The following is a 19,119-nucleotide window of genomic DNA, read 5'->3' as shown; positions in this document are numbered from 1 at the left end:
GCTCGTTCGAGAATCCAACAGTAAAATATCACAAAATCGGAAACTGAATCTGAAACATCTATGCTTCTTTGCTCTTTGTCAACGGCGACGTGCTTTCCATGCCGGTTTAGTTCGTCGTATGTGCCGTTGTACAAGGGCAGAATTTCATATCAAAACAAAAGTGAAAAAACGGTAGCAGCAACAGAAGCAAACAAAATATCGCACTGTCCTCAGTAGACACTGCTATAATTCGTGTCCCAGGCTTGCTTCAGTTTTACGCGCAGCACAATATTAAACAAATCGGACAGAACCGCACGAATGTTCCGGTAAGCCCGTAATCTCAAACGATACACCAAGAAAAAGCTCTGACAGGCTCGGTGAATCTCTCAACATCGAAGCCCGCATCCATGAGGCGTACGGAACCAAACCGTTCCATTTTCCAGAAGCGAATAACGAAGGCATTCGTTATTTATGACGGTACCTCCGGAAGCTGCGGGCGAATTCGACGATTTGCACTCCTACCTCGCCAAACCACAGTTGTGTGCATTAGCAACTACAGCACAGTAGCGCAAACACATCGCCCCAAACGACGCAGCACCAACGAGATGCAAATGAACCAAATTCAATTCCCGACTCACACGCACAAACAAATAAAGAGCACCATCCCTTTCGCTCCGAACCAATGTAACAAACATCGCCCACGACCCTACACGCGTTGCACCGATGCGCAACCGATGGAGCTTAAACTTGTTTTTCTTACGCTTTTCTCCCACAGTTTACACCGCCTGCAGGCGCAAAAGGCATAAATTTATGAATATGAACCATAAAATCAACACCTTTGATATATTTATTCTACACTGCAAGTTTTGCCGACGCTTGCCTACGATCTACAGTGAAGAGGAAAGGAAAGAACAACAAATGAAAAACAAGAAAGCCAATATTTGGTGAAAAAAATCACAAATTTGAAATACACTGATGTATCTGAAACGCATTCACCTGATGGTGTGCAATATGTTTCTAATAATAATCACTTGCATTTTCAGGGATTTCAACATGCCTAATGCTTTTTGTACATGATGCTTTAAAGTAATCTTTACACGTGGCAGTTTATACAATATTTGATAAAGTCATTCATGTTCATGTTGTTATTTGATTAAATTAAATTTAAAATATTCAAAAAAATAGTCAAAACGACTGAAATCGCTTGCAAAAGATGCTTTAAAAATTCAATACTGTTTCTACGTTGTCTGAAACATTCATTTTTCGGATTCATGTCGAGGATTTTGCGCCGATGCGCTACCGAGCACATGAAAGCAAGACACACAATTGATCAATTATCACGGCACAAGGTGCGAATGAACCGCGCGGCGACCGTGTCTGCAGTCGTCTCGAAACATATTGTATTGTTTTATTTTCGACTTTTGTGTTACATGCAGCTTGAAACATTGCTATCGAAATAGTAGGAGAAGTGCAACAGTGACTGAGCAAGCAGTGCTGTCGCCGTCCATAACACAGAAGCTGGCATGTTGGTGAATCGAATCGTTTGTACCAGATTTGTGTTAAGATAGTGTTGGTGATAATTGTCGATTGATTTTGGCGGTCCGTATCGCGTCAATGTGAGAATTAAATCGCAGAACAGATGAATTACTCTGTCAAACTAGCGAATACTTTAGAAAATTCGGTAAACATGTTAAATGTTACATTCAACCGTAAGCATGTAGCTCGAAAAAGTAGAAAGACTAGAAAATATTGCAATTCCTACAGATTTCATATTTCCGTTTTCAAAATATAATGTTTTAAAGTAAAAAAACCAAAAACTTTCCTTCTTTATAATGGACATATACAAAGAATTGACCCGTTTCTTTTTTAACATTTCGAATCACCTGTCGTCGATCTCATCAATCGTGTGTATGCAAACGCATGCATACAGCCATTGTTGTTCGAATGGTACGGGTACGCGGAATCCGACAACATAACATAAAATGACAAATGACCTTACTGCGATCATAGCCGCTGCGTCGTACGACAACAATCAACACCGAAAATCAGGATGTTTTGTTGCGAGTCACTTCTCATTAAATCCCCTTATCGTTTACCATCGGCGGAGCATCAAATGCAAACCAATCACATCCGAAAACAATAGTCAAACCAATATCCATAATCATAATACAATCAATCGCCAACCAGTCTTCACATTCTCCCTCACCCGATTACACCCGTGTTTGTTTGCTTTAACGTAAAAAAAGACCAAACTACAGGAAAACAATAGCCTCCTACCAGGCATACCATTCCAACAGTCAAACATGCGGTACAAACAGCTGACGATAGTTTGAGAAATTTGACAGCCCATGGATAAGATCGCTTATGAATGGGTTTATAATTAAAAGATTAATGTTGCGCTCTGATCTCGCTATCATAGGTGTAATAGGGACCCTGAACGGGTTTGCCTGAAGTACGGGCCTTAGGTTGGTGAGATAATTTTACAAGTAAGAAACATCAATCTCGGAATAAGTCAAAAAGGATACTAATGTTAAAAACGCAGAGTAAAACAGTCCGTCCAGCATTACTGCCCTATCAGTATTCGATCGAACGGATTCCATCTGCAAGTTGCTCTTCGTTTCGACACTTCTTACTACTACACATCACATGGAGCGAACGTGTCAAACTAACGTCAACAAAAAACTCATTAAATCCTGTGCGCATGACGATCTCCTTAATACATTCCCCCTTTTGCTCAAACAATCTGTCAGAGGGAAGCAGAAGCAAACACTAATGCAACAGGTTGGTTTTTCAAACATTAAGAAAACGCGTCATCGTAGAAGTCGTACACCCCCGAAAGTATGTATGTAAATATGTTTGCTCTGCTTGGCACCTCACCATATCTCGTCCACCTCAGAAAAAAAACGTCAAATCATCATTTCTTTAGTCGGCAGGCAGGCAAACGTCGGCTAAGAAGCCGTTGCGACGATATGAAGGTGCCGATAGTGGGCACTGCTCAATCCTAAATGCGGGCGTTTCGGGCCAAGAAATAATAATAGGAAAAGCCTTCCCCTCATCATCCTCCAATCTCAGCTCTAAACGATCGTTTCGGTACGATGGCATGCGAAAGAATGTTTTCCTATGTGTTAAATGATTAATGGTGCGAACCACCTTAATGCAGTAGGATAACCATGGTCCAAACAACTGAGAAAAATATAGCACGCGCGATAGAGAAAAGAGAGAGATAGAGATAGAGAGAGAAAGAGAGAGAGAGAGAGAGAGAGAGAGAGAGAGAGAGAGAGAGAGAGTAATAAAAATCATATTTTCACCGTATTCCATTCACTCTAACGATGCCCAAGCATAAAAGCACACAAATCTCTCTCGAAGAGGCGGGTGTACAGCAAAAAAAACACGCTTTTCATCTCACTTTGCACCATCATTCCGAGCAAAATGCAGCATGTGATCTGCAGCGTTACGATCGTTTAGTTTAGCATAAGATAGTAGCGGATGATAAAAGGGAAGCATGAAACGGCAGCGATAGATCTTTTGTATGACACCTGTTCGCCTGAAGAGATCGCTAACGCGACCAAATTTGCAAGAGTCACCTTCCAGCATTGATACAACACATAAACACATACTTAACAACTTTGGTTCGTGCGGTTTAAAAACATTTCACACTAAAATTAATCACCCATATCAGACTATTGAGGCTAGACTATCGAAAATAGGATGCCTTGTCTTGAGCATTTGCTATGCACCGATGATAGTATTTCGAATTCAACAAAAGTGAACGATAAACATTATTATTTCTACTGTTACGATGACTATTACGATGTTATCTAACAAAATTGGAACTATTCCTGCATTCTATTCAAATATAACTAGAACGTGCCGATAGATTGTATTTGGACTATGCTTTGGAGCTTGTTAAAAAAGACTGATGTTGTGCGAACCTTTTGCGACAAACCGATAGGTTTGTAGTTTTGTGAGATGAGAAAGTTTAAAACAGAATATATTAAAGTTTGCAACCATTCCAAAAAGTGAGCTAGTTCAACTTGGCTCTAACTACCACTGTACTCGAAACCATTGAGGCATCTTCGGCATTTGATTTGAGAAGGAAAACTACCAATGCTGTAAATTTTTAAACTGTTTTTTTTTTATTTTTAAATTTACTGAAACTGATATCATTAAACTGAATAATTTTTTAATGACAAAAAAATAGTAAAAAATATTCAAAATCTGTTCTCTCTGTTTATTTTTCTTATTTCGAAATGTTTATAATTCTTCATGTGCAATTTTTAAAAGAATTTTATTTTTGAATTCCGATGGTTTGGACGAAATTTCACAACATCTATTTTCATGTTTTTTTCATGTTTCACACTTTATTGAAAAATAATGTTGAATCAAACGTTTAAGTAATTTACCTTAAAAAATTACACAAATCACCCCTCATAGAATTCCAGTCACTAACGCATAGATAAGCAACAATACATGAACATGAACACAGACAAGAGCTGTACCACAACGTTAGTATTATCTAATGTAACTAATGAATTAAATATATTTATACAGCTGTAGATTAACTGATACATGCAAAATCTAACTGAACAAGCAAATCCAAAATGTAAAAGAAAGATTTAGTTATGTAAAATTACCATACTAAAATATGCGAACATATTTATGAGTAAAAATGCTTAACGGTTAGGAATGACGATTCTTCCTTTTATCCCGTTTGATTCCGAAAAAATCCATTTTTAACTCATTATCATTGTTAAGGTAAAATACGAACCTTGCAAATGGTTTACTATAATAAATAAATAAATTATAAATCAGATAAACCATCCATTTCGACATCCTTTTGTAAATAAATCAAATTTAAACTATCTGGATGAGTCAAGTAGTCATAATATTAGTATTCATTTATTATGTGCACCATGAAGGAACAAATATATCGTTTCGCAACTGCGACAAATCCGCCACACATGAGCTGTGAATTAATGGTCATTCATTATTTCACCATCATCGACAAAAGCGACAATCTAATTTGTCGCTCACTCGCATCGTGGATCACATTACGTATTCGTTTTTCTCAATTACACTTTTCTGACCAAATTACAAAGATGAATCATACAAATCGACAAAGCAAGTAAGCTAGCAATTTTTTTTCTATAAAGCAAAAAAAGATCTTTATCGTTTTACTTGCAAGATCCCCATTTAGAAACTGGACTAGTTAAGATGCTCCCTACGAGCTGTAAACAACAAAAATTATTTATTTGTGATCCACTATATTTTTCCTTGCTGCTTATTATCCCGAAACAATTTTGGCCCACGTAATTTCATTCCTAGCCAAACAAAATAGCCTTTCGGGCGAAAAGCAAAACAAAAATTAAAGATCGATTGCAACCTGACGAAACAGTAATTGACCGACTGCTTCCCTGGTATACCCGTGCGAATCGTCAACTGCACGAAGGCGATGAGATACATTTTTGCTGTTGCTTTCTTTTTGCCAGGCCAAACGGACTGGCAACATTGTGGCCAAAAAACGATTTACAGTGAGTGTTTTTTCCCATTTACACTTGCTCACACACTCTTCTGTACACGCCGTTTGCACACATCATGGCATCAGGCCAAAGGCCTTTCGCCTTCCTCGTTCTGAGTGGAAAACATAGGCCCAGGTTTCAAACACGAGCTCACATAACAGCCAGCACCAATTGAAGAGCGAAGGTGGATGTCGTTTCGAAAAATGTCCCAATCTCCAATATCTCTTAAAGACGGTGACACGGAAGATAACACCCGGGCCTTGCGTTGACCGTCGACGACGCGTGGGTTGACTTAGCGCGTGTGTATAGAAGTTGAAATATGTTGCTCATGCAAATGTCGTGCTGCACAGCAAATGGGAACATCGGTAGATCTTGCGTAAAAAAAAAATTCTCCTCACAGAAATTGTATCTCATCCCGATTTGGCAGCAAAACGGCACCGAAAACGAAATGTTCCAAAAATCTTCACTAAATTGTTGAAATTCGACAAATTACACAACACTGGGATACAATATCGATAAGATTGGGAAAAAATATATACACAACTTATTTAATCCCTGTTTTTCGTATTCAATTCTAAATATCAAGCAATTTTTTTGTACATTATTACATAGAAAAAAGATTTCAATCATTTCATTCATCGAATAGTTGATAGTCTCAAACTGACAATAGTGATAATTGAATTCTCAGTTTTTATACGATGTCAGACTGGAATTTCCAGTAAAAAATTGAAGAAGTTCCTCGGATACGGTGAATTGTTCATCTTTTACCTAGTATACTTTTAAGTAAATAGCATGTACCTATTTCATTGTTTTAAAACAAAGTGAATATTCTCTAAATTAAATTCTGCCCATCGGTGAGCATAAACGGACAATGATCAAATTAGTCGGCACACCCGTGGTATGGATTCAATGACATCTTTTCATCACATAATCAAAATCTATATTTTCATTTGACATTGTCAAAATAAATCCTAAGTTATAAAAAATAACTTTTAAACATAGCGAAAGCTCTAAGCTTCCAAATTTAGCTAATAAATAAAAACAATATTGAGGAAAGTAAACACGGTACAATATTGAATCACTGACTTGCAGTCACCAGAGAACACTTCCGTCTAGCCAATACGTTGTGTGTATTGCTCTACGTAGGAAAGAAAACAGTTACACACACGCTCTTACCAAAACATTGTGATGCACAAAACCCAAAACCGGTGAAAACTCCCTAATGCGCGAAAAAAAAACCTTCCCCGGGGTCTACGAGACCTGTTTTCTGGCTGTGTGTCGCTTACCGATTCGGTATTTACTCTCTATATTTAGACCATTTTCGGATCGGATCAGATGCCGGGCCATACCGTCCGATTACGCGTCGAAACAGCCGAACCAATTCTTGCACACGCTCCCGTACAGCATACACCAACATGTATGCTTGACACCTCCCCAGGTCCTTAACCCCCTTGCGCTTTACCCAACCACTTTGCAAAGGAAGGGTAATAGACTGAACTCGGTGTGATATTTTAGCTGTCCGCTCAGTGTTTCACGAACGTATTCGGGGATGCGCTGGCGAACAGCAGCACACACTTGTTCGCATCGCGAGCGAATGCGGACCGCGTAACCTATTTTTCCTGTTGCGATCGTGTCACTAGAACCAAAAACAGATCCACCAACACCGACCAAGGCGAGGGTGCATCACAAGGGATCGGGAATGGAATGGGCCCGTTCATAATGAATTGTGGTGGGTTTCCCGTTTCTCCTACATTTCCCTTGTATTACCACCTATTAACCTGCCTTCTCGTTCAGAGTTAGGATAAGCAAATGATGAATTCTTGTGTTTATTTAGAAAATGGGGATGAGATTTGCTAGGTACTGCTCGAGGTGCTGTGCCCAGTGTTTCTTCATTTGATAGTAGCGTACGCGAAAACGTGCTGTGTAATAAAAACTTATTGTAAACTTTTTGTAAACTTGTTGTTTGATAAAATTTATTTGGTAATACTACTTACGAAATATTTAATTAACCGAATTAATTAATATTTAAAATATCGCACAAAATATAATTAATTATTTTTTATTTAATTTTCAATCTGACGGCCGTATTGTCAACAACGCTTGTGTTGAATGTATTGTACATGGTATAAGGAATTTCCTCCTTGCAATTTACTTTTCCCGAGAATGCTCAGTTGTGTTCGTGTATTTCAATGTTGTTGATTTTGATGTCGTACTATTGTTGAAATGTAAAAAATTTAAAGCTAATAAGCTATAACTTTCAAACAACGTTTTTAACATCTTTTTTATTTATCTCAATTGCACCAAGATTTGCAACAAAAAACCCGGAATTACATAACCCCCAAAATTCTTCAGCAGCAACAACTTTTGCATACAGCGTGCAAACGTAACAAAAACAAATTGTGTGATGGATATATAAAACAAACAATTATTTTAAAAACATTAAACATTCATTTAGTTTATATTATGTCATGGTTTCACAAAGCACGTTGATATCTTGTTCACGCAATTCATTCAACAATTAGCAAGACTGAATCCGTATATGCTTTGCCGTCATTTGGTATAATCATTAATATACCTCTATTTTTCCAACCTGCAACGGTTTGGAAGAAATAAAAGAGTAGAGTAGAGATATACCTCATAGAACCATGTCAAGTATACCTTACCAATGGTTGTTTGACCATCTTCTTTATCTCGCTAATCAATCTCACGCAATTAGTTTTCCTTTTTCCTGCATCGTTAGAAAATGAAAAATATGTTGGATAACGAAACAAAGGTTTCATGAAATGTTCATAAACTGACTGAAAAAAACACCGTAAACAGCGAACCATTCGCGTTATCTACGGCGTTATAGAACATCATCCATCCCCCAAAAGCACCCTAGTAATGCATAAAAAAAATAAAATCCTGCCAACCGTTTTTTTTGCTAGCCGCGAAACACACTTGTCATGAAAAAAACGTACATGAGATGAAAAATTAAGTCCCTTCAACTGCCGATAACCGTCGCTGAATGGCGTTGGAAACCCAATTCCTCCATTCTAAATGATTTATCTCAACGAGCGCCAGCGCCCAACACTGTTTCAAGTCGCATTCCAACAAGAACCTTCGAAAGGCTGTCGAAAGCTACCAAACGAACAGAGCTTGTATGGGCATGGACGCGCGTGCGCCAAATCGTGTATGCGCCCAAAGATTTCGATCGTCAGATAAAAAGAGCTCGTTGACTCCTCGTTAAGTTCATTTTCTACGCCTTTAATTATGAAGAAAAGGAGCTGATAAACCTACCGACCCGCTATCCGAGCGCAAGGTGCGAATGCCTACCCAGCCCAAGATCCAAGGAGGTCTTTCTTCCAGACTCTGGATCAACGCGAACGATACTCAACAGTTAATGACTTCTTCACAACAGTAAACGGATACCGGCTAACTGAAGAAGCGAAATCGATTGATCCGACGATCGATCTTTTTTTCTTTCCCTCTCTATTTCACTCGCTTCTGCCCCATAACACGATCGTCATCTGTTCATATGTTATATGCTCCTAGATCAACGATTGATGCGATATGATGATGATGGTGATGATTAAGTTCAGCGCCGCCGATGCTCAGCGATCAAAACATTTAACTTTACTCATTCATCAGACTTTATTGAAGCAGCGTGCGCAGAGGGTGGAGGAAATTTTGAACGATAAGAAATAGCCAATCTTTTCTCCAAGCCTCACGTACCGTCAAAAGCGCAAACGTCCCCAAACAGACGTCGTCCCCACGAAGGACGGCTCACACCAGAAGCAAACGCACAATGGGTTTACAATTTAAAAGTAATTTAAGAAACAAGACCGCATCGTCGCCGCCGCACTTTTCTTTACTGTCTTGCCAAGACAAAACGAAACGATGCGAAACGAATTGCTGGAACGACTACCGCTGCCACCACTTGCTGACGGAAAGGCTGCTGGCTTTCAGATTTATGAGCGCTCCGTTAGTTCCAACACCGGGGGTGGGGTACAAAGGCATACCAGATGGCGAGAAGCTTCATATACAACAAGATCCTCGGATGTTAATATCGCGAGAGCAGCAACCGTAAGGCAACTCCATGTGAGACCATCTAATTGAAAAAGTGTTAATTATGTGATAGGCGACCCTAGGTCGACACGCCGCGCTAGACTCCGCATTACGATGAGGTACCTGCGCTAAGGGCTTTTCCAGATTAAAGCCGACAGACCGGACACAAACACACGCATAGCAAAAGGTCGTGTTCCATCGAGCGGGTGAGCGATAACAGATAGTCGTCGCCTTAGGATATCAACATCATGCCTGAGAATACTAATGCTAATACCTTCAAGATGGTTTGTTCGCTGCCCGTGATTCAATATCGGTAAGCTTATCATACGACTCGTACTGGAAGGCGCTTGAAGTTGTGCACCTCAGTTGATTGCAGATAGCCACCGCCTCGTACCGTACGACCGGGTTGGTTCAAACGTTGGCTTTATCTAATCTTCGAGCAGCTCCACGCTTTCCGACTTTAACGGTTGCGCACGGCGATAGCTCTGTAGAAGATTGTGTGTCGCTGAAACGATAAATTCCACTACACCAGCAACCATCTGTCCTGTCTGCATTCGAATGATTCATTGAGTTTGCCCTGTTGTTCCTCTTTGGAGAAAATTTTAAAAGAATGTTCGAACTTCAATGCATGGAACGCTGGAATTGGAGGTTAAGTTTAGTTTGCTGGCAAAGCTTAAAAACGACATTCTAGAAAATTTCGTATTTGCAATCAGAGTTCTCCACCAAAAGACGTCGAAAAGCATTCCAACGACAGGCTTTTTACACTCAAACATCTCAACATGTCCCAGTGGGCAAATAACGCAGCAGTTCTTATTGCTCTTGTCCACCTTTAGCTTCTAAATGCTTGCCGATTTGTTCAGTTCACCATGCGGTACCAAACATCTGCGAGCCAACAAAGTCACTCTCAGCCAGTGGATGAGAAATGCCCCAGAGGAGCTCGAATCGACCCCAAAACGTTTTGTTGGGTCAACCAGCTGCTAGCTGCAACTGTTCCCGTTGGGTGGCCTTTTCCGTGCCTTTCGCGTAAGTTCCGTATAACCAACTTGGCGCAACTGAATGTTTCCAGCAAGTTCTAATGAATTTTCCGAATACTTTGTACCATTTTCCAACTGACAACATGCATAAAAGCCGAAGATGTAACATGTGTCGTGCAGATTTCCGCACACGGTTGCTTCGATTGCTACATTGGAACGTTAGTTCCCTTCCTACGTCTTTCTCATTATACTGCTGTCCCTATTTTCTCTCTGTCTCTCTTTCTGTCATAATACACTCTATGGCCCATTCAGCAGCTACACAAAAATACATCCCTCTCCAGTCGTGGATGCCCTTTCGCCGAATCACTCTTTCGCTCACCCTGTGTTCGCTTTCGCCTTGGTTTCGGTTGATCGGACGCTGCTTCGTCTCTCGTTGTCTTTACCGTCACCATAACATAAGTTAGAAACCGTTTGCACACCGCATCTTGTTTCGTCTAATACCCAGCGAAGTTCTACTACTCTGTTATGACCATCTGGAGCACCCATTCATTCATAACATAAACGACTCAGTGCGGATGATGAAATCATTTGGAAACTACTTCCCTTTATCGTTGACACCCTCTGAATTCCCCTCAAATGCCAGAGATCATGGCTTCCGAACGATGGAAAACATACAAGAAGTGTAGATTCCTTGTTTTTAATGAAACTTTATGCATTCAGCACAGAATTATATTTCACGGATACCTATTTCTTATCGACAGTCACTACACTATAATTCCAGACGAAAACGAAGAAAGCCATCTACCTCCTGCACAGATTATCAACTCTCCAATATTAAGCTATTCGTTTACAGCATGCAGTAAAGTTCGCCGATTAACTGACCGCGCCTAAGCGTTTAAGCAAAGGAACTCATTAAAAAGAAATTCCAAAAACCTTCCCTGATATCTTGACAGGAAATGTGCCGTAAAGTGAGATTGTTGATGCTCGGTGTATTACCTTTTGCAACATTACGAAAGAGAGCGCCCATTAATTGATAGTATCATAATCAGAATGCTTAACCAATGCGCCGAACTCTTCGTACGACTGCGTACCAGCTTTGGAGCTCAATGAAGCGGTATCTGATTGCTACCAACAGTTCATACATATTTTTTGCACCTGAAGTGTGACATTTGGGACGCTGGAGATCTAAAGCCAATGGTTCCCCCGGCTATCATGGTTTTGTAAAGCCGGGTCAACCGGTCACGACAACGCCCGTCGGCAACACTATGTGTTTACCGCAATGCTGGAAACCGTTTGCTAAAATTAAGCCATCCCACAGGACTTTAACACTTTTCGCATAAGTGCCACTGATCACGCAAACACGCACTATAGCGAGATCCGGTTTTCTCGCGGGAAGGATCATAAAAACGATACTTCTTTTCGAAGCGTAAAGTTGGCGCTTCATTTCACGCCAAAGCTTTGTGCATAACCAGCGAACGCGTAGCCATCAAATTACAATCATACAATTAGCTCACGCACACTGTCACGTCACACGGACTGATGCAGGCTATGCTTAAAATCTCATCAATGTAAAAAAGGTCCTTTCGTTAAATGGACCCTTTAACTTAAGCAGAAATGTGGGTTACGGTACACACACTATGTGGCTGGCAAATAGTGTGTTTCGAGAGATTTCTTAAGGATCAACGTATCATAGATGAAAACTAACCAACTCTATGTTGGTATATCCCGCCAGGATCTTTGCAAACATATGACTTTTGAGACAGAGTTTCAGCAATTTCTCGACCCTCGCTTTCTCGACTATGGTTTTTCAACACTGATTACGACTTCCTATCCTGAGGCGACTTCACAGTAACCTGAAACCAAACCCGAGCCCCTTGTGCTTGATAACACGTTTTTTACGAGCCCGATAATGATGGCGATGATAAAAGTTGATGGTTAAAGATTAATTAAATTATAGCATTGGAAGGATGGTTCGTAGCACAGAAATGCGATGCGATGGAAATCCTTCAGAAAAAATAAAAACTCCTCCAAACAGAGACTCACTCGCTTCAACAAACCTTCGCTACATCCCGCAACCCACTGTACCTTTTTATTAACCCAGAATCTGCGGCACAAGTAAACCGTCTCCAAAAATGCACCGTCAGCATGCAACGACCTCGGGCGTTCGGCAACACTTCAAAGTATCTGCGGTGTTCCGGAACTCCAAGTGTCCAAAAGTGCAGCTCCGACGGACCCGTGTTTGTGCAAGAGCCTGGAAGTGTGTCCGCCGTACGATGGACAGATCTGTTTTACTAGGTGTTGTTTACAAGAATTCGTTGGCTTGCGTTGGCCATCCTTGTGACAGGTCGACGACGTCCGTTCGATGACGGGAGGAGCCACATCAAAAAGTGCGAACAAATAATTGAATGTTACCATCCCCACCACAAAAAAGGTGCATTTCTCCCAAATCGGCTAACGATGCGCCTTCTTTCTACGATCGCTATAAACATACAAGCACGCGGTATAAAAAGCAACACTGCGTCGGGACCTCAGTTGCAATAAATTTTAAACATCTACGTCTGGTCTCCAAAAAAGGCCGTTATTTGTGTTACTTATTTTTTGCGTCCGTCATTCGGATATGATGGTAGTTATTTGCATTTTTTTACATGACGAAATCACTGCATTCAATAAATGAACCTGCGTCTCTAGACTCGGCATTGAAGTGAAATATTCAAACACTTCTCCCTCGAAATGATAGTAGCGCTCTTAAAGTCCTCGAAACAACGCATTGGTACGCACGGCATCTCAAAAATTAATGAACACATTTTATTGGGGTTTTATTTATTTATTAATCTTCTCCTCTTACCAAGGAATGAGGGAGATGTTCAAACCGTTGAACTCCTTTCTATACTCGTGCCAACGTATGCGCCACGCGAAAAAGGAACTTCCATAACAGGTATAGAGTCTCTTCGAAAAATATGCTGGCTTTCGTCAGAGAAAAAAGAGAAAGGGTGAATAATTGTCCATTCGACAATTACGAGCACACGTACGAGTGCTTCGCTTGTCTAATGTTTCTCGCCCATAGCCTCATGATCAACGTTTAATTTTCTGTTCTTTTTAACTTTTATTTCGAAAAAAGGGTTCTACCTCGACAGATAGTTTTGAGTAGTGAGCTTCCAAAAAAAAAGCCGCCACTGTTTCAGGTACAGCGTGCCGTTAATTATCGGGAACACTTCGGAACAAGGACTGGTATTTGAGGCAGGAGACAAGAGAGTAATTATTTTATTATTAACAAGATCGGCGCAATTTTGGACTTTTTACGACATTTTCGGCAATAAACCGCTCAGTAAAATCCGAATTTAGCACAACTGCAGAAATGGAATCAGTTGGGATTTCTGCTTCTTAGCATTTGTTTTTATTTCCACAACGAATAAAAAGAACACCAGTCAGCCTGTACTTTTTGCGAGTGTTTCTTCGCAAAAATTCAAAATCTCTCCCCAAAAACTATGCTAAAGGTGCGAAAAGATGTGTTTTGACAGATTTCGCATTTTCATCATTTAGGCACGCAATGCCATCATCACCATTATATCTTTTCTCTGTATGCCCTGAACACGGTGGAAACGAAAGAACTGTCGATGACGGTTTTATTACGTCGGTGTGGCTCATTCCTGGAGATACGGATTCAAACATAATTAGTACCTGATTTGTCTCGTTGGTGTGGATGGTATCACAGTGAAAGCATTTTGGACATCCTCATCACCTGACGACATTTTGCAATCCGATTCAACGGTCGCATACAAAAAGATACGACGTTTTGAATTTTGGTCGTCATTTCATTCTTATTGACAATAAATATAGCGGTCGTGTAATTTTTTACGAAATGTTAATTTATGCACATTAAAATAACCATCCCAGCGAAGATCGAGATTTTATTTCATGTGAAATATACACATTTCACCCACATTCCGCCGGACATCCGTTCAACAATGAGTGTTACAGCATGTCACGTTCCATGGATTTCTTAAATAATGAACCATTAAATGTCCATTTAATGCACCGAACTCAAAAATATTTTATATACACAAAATATTTTACACATATTTATTCGAAAAACTGTGCAGATTAATTTGCAAGCGAGCTCTCCGTTGCTTTTCTCAAACAAGGAAACTTCTTTTGTGCTTATATGGCCTTCGGCAGAGAGTGCGGTCATTAAGTATGATAAGTGATAAGAGAAATCGATAAGATAGAAGCAAAAACCATAAGCTACTCACAGCATAGCAACACATTTTTTTATGACAACAAACAAAATATTTATGAAGAAACTATGAAAACTAAGAAAACTACTAAGAAACTTAACGCGGTTTTTACAGAACTATTTAGCCTATGTAGCTCTATTGGCATTTTTTCTGATTAGAATTTACATTTACATAATTTTAAAGCATTTGAAATGTAACGGCAATCAATTGTGAATGTTTTCCTACCCAATTATGAACAATAGCTATTGTTAAGCAGTTTACCCAACATTTTAACTGAAATCAATGTTCGTTTAAACATGATAGAAATATTTTTTTTTTTATTATTTACATCAAACAGATTCAGATGTACAGACACAACGCAATAAACATAGTTTATGCAAAATAAAATCGTCGAAAGAAATTGCGCGCTATTCAAGAGCGTTTAAATATTGTTTTTTTTTTTTAATTTTTACACTGCTTTTTCCCGTGTGGTTTTGGAACTTACAGACAAGGAGTATCAATATTTTGTCGCGTAACAGTAGGCAACTTTCTGTGCATTGCTGTAAAATTTCAATATTATATGTTTCATGAACTGTCATTTCAATTTCTCCAGCGACGTGCTGAGGACCGACTACTGTGCGTTGGACGCGATTGTATGAAACAATAACACACTATCTTACCTTCTTCATGATGCCGGTTTTACGCTTAGAAAACGTCGTGTACCGTCGCAATTTGTTGTCGATATATTCCATCTTAATCTTAACACGACCCTTCGTCTTTTTGCCATTGCTAGGTGGTGACTTTTTCGGCTGAAGTGAGGTGTAGCTGTCGTCCACCACCTCGGACCCAACGGTGCATCCATCGAGACCGGTCATGTTCTGTGAACCGACCATCTGTTGCCGATCGTCGTAGCAATCCGAGTTGGTGCGCTTAATACCGCGGGACAAGCCACCACCGCCACCGCCTCCACCACCACCACCACCACCGCCACCACTACCGCACTGTGGACCGTTGGCATTCATCAAACCCGTCCCGCCGGACCCACCGCGGGACATCACTTGCCCGACCAAACCACCACTCGGTGGGCGCGCCAGAGACACGTTCGGGTTACCGTATATCTCTGGCGATTCGCTCATCATGCTCATACTGTAGTTCAGATTGTAGCGCGAATCGCGCCCACCGGTCGGATCCATTATTTCCCAAATTTTTGCGGCTTTTACGGTACCTGGTGTCACAAAAAAGGGTTGGCACGGGTGGCCGGGTTCGCGCGGTAGGCAAAATGTGCGAAGCGAACGTAAGGGATTTTTGAGTCGCGTGACCGATATTAACGACGAGACGATTCACCGCAATGCAACTGCGAATTGTGGTCACAGAGAGAGCACGTAAACACACAAACACACACGAATTGAAATGCGCTTTTCCGGCCGGAAGGAAATAAATCCTTGTGCGTATGCTTCCGGCGTGTTGAGAAGAGTGACACGTTTCCCTGCACAAGGGTACACACGAGGGGGACACCAATATCTTGCGCTATACACCACACACTAAAGCACACCACTTTGGGTTTCCAATAATCACACCGAAGGCAAAGAAAAGAACTGACTATCGAAACCGATTACGAGCGTTTTGATAGACGTGGTTTCTTTCTTTCTCGCTGTCTTTCACAGCGCTAAAAGGTTTTATCGCATGGCCTGCTCTTCCCACAACGGTTGTACTACGATACTACCCGTCCTGATAACGACGCGATACGGGGATTTCACACGAGGCCTGGCCGGAATCACGGATTGATCCGGTTTCGCGAACCGCAAAACAACACGGCGTTCCGTATCAAAACAATAAAACTTCAAAACAAACCCTTGTTCTGAAACGTCAACGCGTTTGACAGCTGTGTTGTGAGTGGCGTGTGGCACAGGGTGGTTCAGATGAGGTGGAAAATATTGGCGGAATTTAATGCGGTACGGGTGGGTTTTTTTTTGTTGAGGTGTACTGCTAAAGTTGACGACGTACACGAGGGTTTTTTTTAACGACGATGACGGTACACAGTGTTTTCTATCGGCGAAAGTGATGATGTACAGCAACACAGCTTGCTCAACAATTCGATAACAGCAAACAGCAACCGCTCCTACAGCGCAGCAAACCGGGAACAACGGCAACAGGTCAGGAACACTTCAGCAATTGCAGCAATCACAGCTTCGAAAGTAGTTCCAAGTCAGCTTCTTCCTTTAGGCGTCATCAGCGTCGCAGAAATTCCACAGTAAGTGTTAAATCAGCAAAACATCTTCAGCGTTGGTATCAGGGACAATTTCGTTTATAACAATAACTTTCTTTATATAATTATTCTTGCACTGAGCACTGCTTCAAATATTTATCGGTAAATTTTTACTCTCACTAGTGTTTAGTTAACATTTTCCAAAGTGATGCTTCAACAGTGATAACTTTAGCTTTTTGCAACAGCCCACTGCTTTGTTATTCCACTAAACGTTACACTCTACTACTTTGTTTATCGAGTAATAATTTACACTATCCAGCTTATATTTCATTAGAGGTTTACGATATCCTTGCACTACGCCTGTTTCGTGATGTTGTGGAATATTTTCTATGTTGAACCGAACGAATTACATTCTCTCGGGGGAACAAATTCTCCAGGAGGGTCACTTTTGACTTGATCCTCGCAGTCGTACGTTTGGTTCAATATTCCGCTCAATTTTTGCACTGTAACTAAACAAAACAAGCGACAGGTGGCCATACGATTTTGCACAGAAAACCATATGTTGTCACTGTCCGCAGCGTCACGCGAGTCACGAAACTGAAGTTACGCTGCAGATGCGATCTCATCAGTCACGGTAGTGCGTTTGCGGCCGGGAATCCTAGACGGCGGCAAATGGGTATCACTCGGGAACAACAAAAAAACACACGGCAACAAGTGCAAACACAAAGGCACGTTGTACTCGACGGGTAGGGAGGCAACAAAAAATAAATAACCAAACAGCCCCCGGGGAAGTTGTCACGGGCACCGAGTAGATCCAGAAACGACGAAACTAGTTTCGGGGGCGCCAAAACCAAAAACGATCACAAACAATCGCCCAAAACGATCAATCGACAAACGTACACTGGCGAGCGAAACCGGGAAGCGCACCACGTGGACCTGCCAACATTCGACATATGATTCGAGCTGACCGCTGTCGATATAATAAAATTACGAAAATAAAATAATATCAACCCGAAGGCGCGATCGTTGCTCGTGCTCGTGGCGGTGGCCGTTGTGTGCGTGTGGGGCCACACTTCGGTGCGTACGTGTTGTACGGGGAGCATTATCGCGGGGTGAAAAATACTTATATGCTCGGTTTGAGGCGATTCGACCCCACATCTGTGTTAGTGTGGCCGACGACAAATCGTGCACGATCTTCGGTTCGCGAGACGTGCTTGTGTTGTGTACGCACTACGTGATGATCTTCCTAACTCTTTTTCACTCGTTTGTTAGTTTACTAGCGATGCTGCTGCTCATACACCAATACATCTTGACTGCAGCTTTACGAAATCCCCTCTTCAGTGAACCGTGATCACCACGACGAGGGATGAAAGTTTTCCCCAGTTTATAAAAGCACACACCCCTCAACAGCATCCATGCATTACCACCCCTGCCGAAGTATGTTCCAGTGTGGACCGTGGTTAAGCCAGCTTTGGGTACGCCCCGAGCACTATAATCGTCTCTGTCGCTCGTGCAAGCTCTTTCCACTGATGTTAAATACTAAATGCATCCATACAAATTTAATTAAATACTTAAAGTACTGACAGCAATTCGAACTTACACAATACCTTTGAAAATATTCTATAAGTGTAATGTACATAAAGGTTAAAAATAAGTAAATTACACTTCCATTTCGTGCAAAAACGCAATCATATTGGATTCATTAGTCAACGTCATTAGATCGTTGGTGATTATTAATTTAATAGCCAACGGTTGATAATTTAAATCATAATTCGTCGCGAAAGATTTTTCTATTAAAAGAAAAATTTAGATAAATCGAGTGAAAAAAGAAAGAAAGAAGAAAAAATAATTAATCTTTTTTTACTAGAAATCTTTTTATTTAACTTCCGTAACATAAAATCATCCGTTCTTGGGTTTTAATGAAAGTTTAAGGTAAAGTAAGAAGGTTGCAGAAGTAATAAACATATATTACAAATATAAATATAAAAATATATCATTATTGAAGTAAATGGTTGTCGTAACTTCTATTGAACCATTTCGGTTTTGATAAAAACTGATACATAAAAATATTTTTCCCATGGTATCAGAATTAAATACGTATTGTTTTCCGTTAGAATTTCCATTGCGTTGTGCGCATAAATTGGCACCATGCAACCTATGTATCATTAACTTCCTTCTAG

At 40.7% G+C, this 19,119-nt stretch overlaps 1 protein-coding gene across 1 annotated transcript in view; it reads right to left on the bottom strand.

Moving 5' to 3' along the window:
* LOC128719354 (serum response factor homolog) overlaps nucleotides 1-15,935 on the bottom strand; it is a 114,964-nt gene extending 99,029 nt beyond the window's left edge. Inside the window, exon 1 of the mRNA XM_053812977.1 lies at nucleotides 15,414-15,935. Coding sequence (XP_053668952.1) covers nucleotides 15,414-15,926 — 513 coding nt within the window. The 5' untranslated portion in view covers nucleotides 15,927-15,935. The remainder of the gene's footprint in view (nucleotides 1-15,413) is intronic.
* Between the last annotated feature and the right edge of the window lie 3,184 nt (nucleotides 15,936-19,119).

The sequence above is a fragment of the Anopheles marshallii genome, chromosome 2 (assembly GCF_943734725.1).
Source record: "Anopheles marshallii chromosome 2, idAnoMarsDA_429_01, whole genome shotgun sequence".
Lineage (NCBI taxonomy): Eukaryota > Metazoa > Arthropoda > Insecta > Diptera > Culicidae > Anopheles > Anopheles marshallii.
This window is presented reverse-complemented; position numbering and strand designations above follow the sequence as displayed.